This window comes from Xyrauchen texanus, chromosome 22 (assembly GCF_025860055.1).
Source record: "Xyrauchen texanus isolate HMW12.3.18 chromosome 22, RBS_HiC_50CHRs, whole genome shotgun sequence".
Classification (NCBI taxonomy): domain Eukaryota; kingdom Metazoa; phylum Chordata; class Actinopteri; order Cypriniformes; family Catostomidae; genus Xyrauchen; species Xyrauchen texanus.
Window position 1 is genome coordinate 15,638,697 of NC_068297.1, and position 9,572 is coordinate 15,648,268.

General features: G+C 37.7%; 1 protein-coding gene and 3 non-coding genes across 4 annotated transcripts; all 4 read left to right on the plus strand.

The window, feature by feature from the left end:
* The first annotated feature begins 127 nt into the window (after positions 1-127).
* LOC127662329 (60S ribosomal protein L13a-like) lies at positions 128-4,400 on the plus strand. The gene is made up of 8 exons (XM_052153454.1): positions 128-179; positions 250-380; positions 1,083-1,155; positions 3,022-3,087; positions 3,185-3,286; positions 3,496-3,581; positions 3,764-3,823; positions 4,148-4,400. Exons 1-8 carry the CDS (start codon positions 128-130, stop codon positions 4,355-4,357), a joined length of 780 nt encoding a protein of 259 aa, XP_052009414.1. The 3' UTR covers positions 4,358-4,400.
* LOC127662933 (small nucleolar RNA Z195/SNORD33/SNORD32 family) lies at positions 918-1,005 on the plus strand. The gene has a single exon (XR_007972936.1). It is a non-coding gene; the product is annotated as a small nucleolar RNA Z195/SNORD33/SNORD32 family (small nucleolar RNA).
* On the plus strand, positions 3,341-3,414 carry LOC127662935 (small nucleolar RNA SNORD50). The gene has a single exon (XR_007972938.1). It is a non-coding gene; the product is annotated as a small nucleolar RNA SNORD50 (small nucleolar RNA).
* LOC127662934 (small nucleolar RNA Z195/SNORD33/SNORD32 family) lies at positions 3,936-4,015 on the plus strand. Its single transcript, XR_007972937.1, has one exon. It is a non-coding gene; the product is annotated as a small nucleolar RNA Z195/SNORD33/SNORD32 family (small nucleolar RNA).
* Positions 4,401-9,572: the final 5,172 nt, after the last annotated feature.

Below are 9,572 nucleotides of genomic sequence, written 5' to 3' on the forward strand. Positions count from 1 at the left end.
TCTATTTTTTAATATAATATAAATATTTATATTTTTTTGTCTACTTTATCTGACACACCCATTTGAAGCAGTCTATTAATAGGCCGATGATTTGAATCAGGTGTGTTACATTAGAAACACATCCAAAATGTGCTCTAATGTTAAAGCCCTGCAGTTCGTTTATGCGTCAGCTGATGGCGGTGTAAAAAAACTGTGACATGACCACTGATCTATAGTGGACATGACTGTCACTACTCCATCCGTACCGAGAACGTACGAAACAACGCTTCTCTGACGTCACTTCCGATGATGCGAAAAGCCCCGCCCAGGCCCCTGTCTTTTACGTCGGGCAGCCCCGCGTGTCTTTCTTTTCCCACATCATGGCGGACCGGTTCAATAAGGTGCGTTTGTGTGGCACGTTTTACAGTCGAATAATTCACTTTTCCTCGGTATGGATATGTTGGGTTCGAAGGATAAATCATTAGCAACTTCATCCGACGTAATTTATGTCGTTTTAGAGTACGTAATAAAAGATGAAAATAGTTTTTTAGGCGAATGTTGCTAGTGGGATCACCCATGCCGTCTTGCTAGAAGCTAGAGGCCTACTCATGACATTACACTCGTGTTACCGTGAAAACTAACCTGAAATGGTGTAGCGTTGCTTATCGTGTTCAATTGCTTTAAAATAGTCTTAGGACAAGGTCAAGCAAGAATGTGATTGAATTTTGGGTAGTTTTGAGGTGTATGGGACATTAATAAGGATAAATGGAGCTACGTCTTACCGTAGTAAGTGTATCTGAACGGAGTCATCGGATGATTGCCAGGCCCATTACAGGTATTACATGTGGTAAACTACGTAAAAATCCTAAAATGTGCATGGAGTGTTACGACGGTGTAGTAGCTACCTAGTCAATACATGGCTAACGTCAGATGTGGTTCTTGTCGGTGATGAGCTCGCAACCACAGTTCAGTATTCGAGTTTCACGACCATGAGAATACTTTACGTGCACTACCATCTGAGACAAATGCAGCAATCTTGCAGAGACTGAAAGTGCGACATATACCCTTTACTTATTAAGAAACCTGTTTTTCTTTCTCCAAAGGTTCTGATCCTTGATGGCAGAGGCCATCTACTGGGTCGTCTTGCCGCTATTGTGGCCAAGCAAGTTCTGCTCGGTAAGTTTAAAGGGGATAGTTAACCCATAAATTAACGTTCTCTCATTTACTCACCTCATGAATGATTTGTGCTGAACACAAATGAGAATTTTAAGAAGAATATCTCGGCTCTGTAGATGGGCGGACTGGGACTAAAAAGTGACCGTGGACTCAACCAGAACAGCACACCATAACGCACTGGCTCATTGATTTCATTTTCCAGCTCAATTTCAAAAACCCACAGTGCAAAAAATTGTCATCTTTAAAACCACTGTAAATGTGAAGAGAGGCACTAAAATAGCACTTTATTAGCTCAGACAAATTGCATGTCTGGAAACTTTTTCCTTGACTTGCAGAAGTTAGGTTAAAATGTACATGAAAGGATAAGGGAAAGTGTGTATTTTAGGTACTGTGACAAGTCTGCATAAAGATCACCTTTCAACTCTTCTAGAAGTGCAAATAAACTATTGTCGTAATATGATTACACATAATAATAAATGTGTATATATAGCTGTACAAGATCATAATGTTCTTCGATGAAGAGCCACACTGCAGGACGATGATGACGATGCTTAATTTCATTTCAATTACCCACATAACTAATTATAATTATAAACCAATATATGTATGCAAATAAACAACTCTTAAAGTGTAGATCTTGGCAGATTCATTGCACGTTTATTCCCTCTGAGAGTTTGTCTTTATATCTGCAGTGTTTTATTTAATTCCCCAGATTATTCTTGAGAAAAGGTAAAAAGCTCAATGCTTTTGTCAAGTGCTGTTTTTGCTATCACTTAAAGTAAGCCTCAAATAGCCACAAAGTAATATTTTTCATGACTTATTTTATGCATTTTTATCAGGCTTGTGCATTATTCAGCAGGCCGCACTTCATCTCCCACTAATTCATTCCGTGCAAATTACTGTACTGCTCAAAGCTTTACTGTTTGCTAATTTAATTTATGATGCTGTTATTGTATTTGTTGGAACTATGTTATTTGTCATAATGTGATTATTCTGAGCTCTTATACTTAATTTTTTTGGTTGTCACCATTATTGTGATTTGTCAAACTGTGAGGTCCACTCGAGTTACACAACTAACTCGCACGTAAATTAACCAAGCCACTGTAAGTGATTTCAAAGTAAAAGCCATTGTATTGGCTTTCTCTTACAGAGTTTATTAAAGATTTGCCCTGTAAGAGTTCCACGCAGGCATGTTGGGCCACCGGGGCTGCCGTCTGTAGCAGTGGTTCTCAACCAGGGGGCCGGGACCCACTAGTGGGCTTCAGTATGATTTAAAATAATCCTTAACTTAATTAAAATGTGGACCACCGGGAAACCGCCTGGTGCTTTCTGTAGATGCAAGTGAATGTTAACCAGAAATTTGAAGCTCCAAAATGCACACAAAGGCAGCATAAATGCAATCCAGGCACCATCAGAGGTGAAATCAGTGTCTTCAGAAGCAATATAAGTGTGGGTGTGATTTTAGTTTAAGTTAAGAGTTCAGTGCTTTAGCCCACTACACCACCACCACTTTCATGCTGCCTTTGTGCTTTTTGGAGCTTCAAAGTTTTGGTCCCCATTGACTTGCATTGTAAGGACTTAAGGAGTCGAAATATTGTTCTTAAAATCTTCGTTTTGTGCAAAAGTCATATACATGTGGGGGGCTGGAATGAGGGTGTGTAAATGAGAGAATGTATTTTTTTGGTAAATTTATTTTTTCTTTGCTTTGAAGTGACTTGAGTCTGTTGTCAGTGATGTCCTCCTCATACATTGAGTTTACAACTGAATAAAAAAAACAACTTTACCATCTGAGACAGTCTACATGTCATAGTCCTTTTTAATAGGAGAGTTCAGGATCTCCCTATTAATAAATTTGCTCCCTTACAGGCCACAAAATTGTGGTAGTGAGATGTGAGGGCATCAACATCTCTGGAAACTTCTACCGCAACAAACGTAAGTTTGTTGAACGAGTTTAAGTATGTCTTTTGTAAATTTATTACTGTTGGCTTTGTGAATCAATGTGAAAGTTGAAGTTTTATTTCTTGTGCAGTGAAGTACTTGGCTTTCCTCCGTAAAAGGATGAACACCAACCCTTCCCGTGGACCATATCACTTCAGAGCCCCCAGCCGCATCTTCTGGAGGACAGTAAGAGGTGATTTATGTATTCATATGTCTGTTGCTGACACTTTGCAGTGGCTATGCTTTCAAACAATGATGAACACATTATCCCGAATCTGAACCTATTTGATGATACCAAACTACGGATCTGACTGCTGAGTTTGAACGTCTCTGAGAAGTCTTCTGATGGGTTGCATGCTGTCATGGAGGTGTAGATCATTGATTATGGTCTCTATTAAACAGGTATGCTTCCACACAAGACCAAGAGGGGTCAGGCTGCTCTGGAGAGGCTGAAGGTGTTTGATGGCATCCCCCCTCCTTATGACAAGGTAGAGCATTCTCACAAGCTTTTGTATGATTTTACAGATAAGGGCCGTCAATGATGCTTACCTCTACTTACCTACATTGTATGAATGTCCATGAGTACACACATTATCTGAGACATCTCAGAAATGGAGTTAAATCTAGCAGTGGTTTTGCATGGTTTCTTACCTCTCACTCGCTTCCACAGAGGAAGCGCATGGTCGTTCCAGCTGCTCTCAAGATTGTGCGTCTGAAGCCCACACGCAAGGTGAAAAGCTTTTGGGAAAAACCACATTGAACAACTGTCTGTATAATGTTATAAATATAGACAAACTCGGGGTGTTCTAGCTATATTTGGATTTTACTTTACATATTTGCTTTTTGTCAGTGATGTTTTTCCACAGCAAGTATGAGTTTAACGACCATGAGTCCACTTTCATGCACTACCAACTGAGACAATAAGCAGCACCTCTTAACAAATAGTTTGCATCACCCAGTCTATAAGATTCAGTACAATGAAACTGACCATACCTCTTAATAGTATTTGATTCTGCCCCTTTATAACCTTTTTACTGATCTTCTTGCCCTGTAGTTTGCCCTTCTTGGCCGGTTGGCCCATGAGGTTGGTTGGAAGTACCAGGCCATCACCACCACCCTAGAAGAGAAGAGGAAGGAAAAAGCTAAGATGCGCTATCAAAAGAAGAAGGTTCAGATCAAACTGTCCAAACAGGCAGAAAAAAACGTTGAAGGCAAGATTGCAAAATATACTGAGGTTCTTAAACAGTATGGTGTACTTGTTTGAGCTGTTCTTGCAGCCTGTCAAATAAATGTTTATAGAAACTCTTGTCTTGACTCTATGGTTTTCTTTATGTTTGGCTCTCTTTTAAATGCAGATTTGAAATGGCTTTGAAGTATATTGCCATCTTTTATTATAAACGTTAACTCTGAATTTAAAGAATTAAGTGTTGTTTTTACATATGTGATGTGTAATTTTACTTAATACATTTGGCATTACCTAGTTTTATGTTAAGTGGTTTCAAACTGGTGGTCTATCATGAAGTGGCTCGGGGCAATGAGACCACAAAATATTTACAAGAATAAAATATAAATTAGGTTATTTATGGCATTTGTATGTAGTTAGTATTGATTGCTTGACGTTCAAATATTTGTTTACTGTGCTTCAGTGAAATGTTTCACACTATCTACTGTTTCAGTGGAGAAATAACTTCAATATCAGAGTAGTTGCATCGATCTGTGCGGTGGGTTGCAAATAATTTTTTAAAGACAGGTTTTGCTTTCAATTACTTGTCATAATGGTAATATTTTGACTTTCTGCTTCATCTTAATGTGACAAAGTGATTTGATCTACGGTGAATGGAAATAACATGGTCGATGTCTGGCTCATTCACAGCACTTTTGGCTTTTTAGAAAACATGCTGCCATTTGTTTTTCACTGTTTGCAAATACAATGTAGGTCACATTTATTATGCGTTTTAGGAGTTGACTGTTCCATAAGGTCTCGGCAGAAATCCTTATTTGCACTTATTAAAGGAATATCCGGGGTTCAATCGACAGCATTTGTGTACTACGGAAGAGGATTAGGGCCAAGCAATAATACAAAAAATAAAACCATCTCGAGATTAAAGTCATTATAATGCGAGATTAAACTCGTTAAATTTCGAGAAAAAAGTCAAAATACAATCTTGAGAATAAACTCATTAAATATCGAGATTAAAGTCATTATAATGCGAGATTGACTAATGTTGAGATGGACTAACGTTGACTACCATACATTTATTTTGGCTCGTCTCCTAATATCGTAAATCGAGGTTACAGTGAGGCACTAACAATGAAAGTGAATGTAGCCAATTTTTTGAGGGTTTAAAGGCAGAAATGTAAAATGTTATTGTATAAAAGAACTCCCATTCCTCTGTTAAAACTAATGTATTATTTGAGCTGCTGTTTAAATCGTCATTGTTATAGTCATTTGAGGGTTTGTTGACATTGTAATGGCAGTGGTAAAATTGGCTATAACTTTACACCGAAAATGTTTGTAAGTGATTTAATCACACTGAAATCATGTTTCCAGCATATTGCTTATGTCTTGTTGGGAGGGTTACTTTTGAAATGTATTCCTCTACAGATTACAGAATACATTCTGTAATTTATAATGTATTCCATTAGATTACTCAAGGTCAGTAATGTATTTAAATACTTTGGATTACTTCTTCAGCACTGGTATTTTTCACTTGTTTTGTCTATATAAACTGCCAGTACAGTAAGACAAAATACTCATGTTAAAAATACATTCTCTGAAAAACCTAAATATCTTATGTAGTGTTGTTTCTAGAACAAGATAAATCAAATGTATCTTTATTTTTTTTTTTTTTTTTTTAAGGATTTTGAGAATTTTTTACAGGAAAACAATACACAAATTGTCACGAATAAGAATTTTGCCCTAATTTGCCCTATATAAGGTCCAAAAAGAAATTATGATCCAATGTGAATATTGTTGGAATTTATTTTTTATCTTTACTGGTAACATTTTGCATGTCTTAGTTTCACTGCAAAAGCTGGTGGATATGGAATGACGAGTGGACATGAAGACGGCCTCAGACTCTGAATATGGCAGTGCCAACATGTCTGCTGCAAGTAAGATGAAGTGGTAATTAATGCTGTAATTTATATTTAGGCCTGTCCTGTATGTTTCTCTACTTACATTAGAAAGTCTAAAACTGGTACCCTTTAAAACACATACACAAGCACATAAAAGAGTCCCGCAGTCTTAATATGGTTAGACTTGATCTATAAAGTACAGTCAGTAACTTGTTCTAAATACTTTGGATTACTTCTTCAGCACTGGGAGATTTTTTTCACTTGTTTTGACTGTAAAAACTGCCAGTACAGTAAAACAAAATACACATGTTAAAAATACATTACATTTACAAAACCTAAATATGTGTTGTTTCTAAAACAAATTCCTCTAAAAAATATCCACTATTCATCAATTTGTTTTCAGGAAAACAATACAAAAAAAATATTATCAAGAAATGTAAAATGGCTAGAAATAGCATTTTAGCTTAGAGTAAAGATGACAATTTGCACAAGGTTTATTTCTATTTCTTCTGCTTTAATCTTACTTCAAATGTACTTCTCTGTCTGCTCGTATGAATGTAACACATCATAAGAAAGTGTTTCACCGCTGTTCAGATGCACTTTGGATCACATCATTTATATGTATAAATGTTTTCCATCTGAAAGGACTAAATATTAAATGAAACAAATGACAATAAAATGCAAATAAATCTCTTCAGTAATCAAAATACTTTTTGAATGTAACTACATTATAAATACCAATGATTTAAATTGTAACTGTAGTGGAATACAGTTACTTATATTTTGTATTTTAAATACGTAATTCAGATACATATATTTTGTTACTCCCCAACCCTGCATATATATTTATACAGGTGAAACTCGAAAAATTAGAATATCGTGCAAAAGTTCATTAATTTCAGTAATTCAACTTAAAAGGTGAAACTAATATATTATATAGACTCATTACAAGCAAAGTAAGATATTTCAAGCCTTTATTTGATATAATTTTTATGATTATGGCTTACAGCTTATGAAAACCCCAAATTCAGAATGTCAGAAAATTAGAATATTACATGAAATCCCCCCAAAAAAAAAGGATTTTAAATACAGAAATGTCGGCCCTCTGAAAAGTATAATCATGCATATGTACTCAGTACTTGGTTTGGGCCCCTTTTGCATTAATTACTGCCTCAATGCGGCGTGGCATGGATGCTATCAGCCTGTGGCACTGCTGAGGTGTTATGGAAGTCCAAGATGCTTCAATAGCGGCCTTCAGCTCTTCTGCATTGTTTGGTCTCATGTCTCTCATCTTTCTCTTGGCAATGCCCCATAGATTCTCTATGGGGTTCAGGTCAGGCGAGTTTGCTGGCCAATCAAGCACAGTAATACCATGGTCATTGAACCAGGTTTTGGTACTTTTGGCAGTGTGGGCAGGTGCCAAGTCCTGCTGGAAAATGAAGTCAGCATCTCCATAAAGCTTGTCTGCTGAAGGAAGCATGAAGTGCTCTAAAATGTCCCGGTAGACGGCTGCGTTGACTCTGGACTTAATAAAGCACAGTGGACCAACACCAGCCGATGACATGGCTCCCCAAACTAACACAGACTGTGGAAACTTCACACTGGACTTCAAGCATCTTGGATTGTGTGCCTCTCCATTCTTCCTCCAGACTCTGGGACCTTGGTTTCCAAATGAGATGCAAAATTTGCTCTCATCAGAAAAGAGGACTTTGGACCGCTGAGCAACAGACTAGTTCTTTTTTTCTTTAGCCCAGGTAAGACACTTCTGACATTGTTTGTTGTTCAGGAGCGGCTTGACAAGAGGAATACGACATTTGAAGCCTCAGTCCACTCCTTGTGAAGCTCCCCCACACATTTGAATGGCCTTTTCCTGACAATCCTTTCCGGGCTACGGTCATCCCTGCTGCTTGTGCACCTTTTTCTTCCACACTTTTCCCTTCCACTTAACTTTCTAGTAATGTGCTTTGATACAGCACTTTGAGAACATCCAACTTCTTTTGCAATTACCTTTTGAGGCTTTCCCTCCTTGTGGAGGGAGTCAATGATGGTTTTCTGCACAACTGTCAGGTCAGCAGTCTTCCCCATGATTGTGAATTCAACTGAACCAGATTGAGAGACCATTTAAAGGCTCAGGAACCCTTTGCAGGTGTTTAGCTGATTAGAGTGTGACACTTTGAGCCTACAATACTGAACCTTTTCACAATATTCTAATTTTCTGAGATTCTGAATTTGGGGTTTTCATAAGCTGTAAGCCATAATCATAAAAATTATATCAAATAAAGGCTTGAAATATCTTACTTTGCTTGTAATGAGTCTATATAATATATTAGTTTCACCTTTTAAGTTGAATTACTGAAATTAATGAACTTTTGCACAATATTCTAATTTTTCGAGTTCATCCATCGTCAACCGCTTATCCTGTGTACAGGGTCGCAGGGGGCTGGAGCCTATCCCAGCTAACATTGGGCGAAAGGCGGGGGACACCCTGGACAGGTCGCCAGTCCATCGCAGGGCCACACATAGACAGACATACACTCACACTCACCTCCACATCCACATCCACATCCACATCTAGGGCAATTTTTTTTTTTTTTGGAGACACCAATTAACCTAGCCTGCATGTCTTTTGGATGGTGGGAGGAAGCCGGAGTACCCGGAGAGAACCCACACAGACACAGGGAGAACATGCAAACTCCACACAGAAAGGCCGGGGCAACCAGGGTTTGAACCCACGACCTTCTTGCTGTGAGGCGACAGTGCTAACCGCTGCACCACCGTGCCGCCCTAATTTTTCGAGTTTCAATGAAAAATTTTTCGAGTTTCAATGAGTTATAATGTTAGTATTTTATTTTCACTGTCATTATTTAGTAAATAGTTTTCCACTCTGTCTCTGGCCTTCTGTCTGAAACACTCAGTTTTAAGCTCTCTAGCCCTTTAAGACTTAAATGCCTACTGTTATATTGGCTAACATCTGCATCCTCTTCAGTTCAGTTGTATTTGAAACTCAGTCGGAAGAAAATGAACAACAAGCCGAATACCTTATTTGGAAAGGCATGAGTAATGACTTCAAAACTAATAACAAATTCATCTGAATAATAGAAAAAATATTTTGAAGAATGATCATCCATCGAGCACAGGTATAAAGTGATATTTTAAATAAACATATAGAAAATTACAAAGCAATGATGAGTCTGTGAAGCCCATACTACAATGTAAAAACCTATGAATGAAAATGCACACGATGTGATTTCAAGTTCAGATCGGATGGCTGCATTCTCGGCTGGGTTTCCCGATAACGTTGCAACTTAAGCTTTAACGATCATCTTAACTAATATTGCTCATTATTTTATGATGGAGTGTTGCCTGTTTCCCAAACCAGCATGTAGATTGCTCGTTATAAA

Excerpts from the sequence above, each read along its gene's own strand:
- LOC127662329 (XM_052153454.1), top strand. The coding sequence starts at position 128 with ATGTGCTCTAATGTTAAAGCCCTGCAGTTCGTTTATGCGTCAGCTGAT. Across the intron at positions 180-249 it reads TTATGCGTCAGCTGATGGCG|AACGTACGAAACAACGCTTC; the intron begins GTGTAAAAAAAC and ends ATCCGTACCGAG. Across the intron at positions 3,088-3,184 it reads AAACTTCTACCGCAACAAAC|TGAAGTACTTGGCTTTCCTC; the intron begins GTAAGTTTGTTG and ends TTTCTTGTGCAG.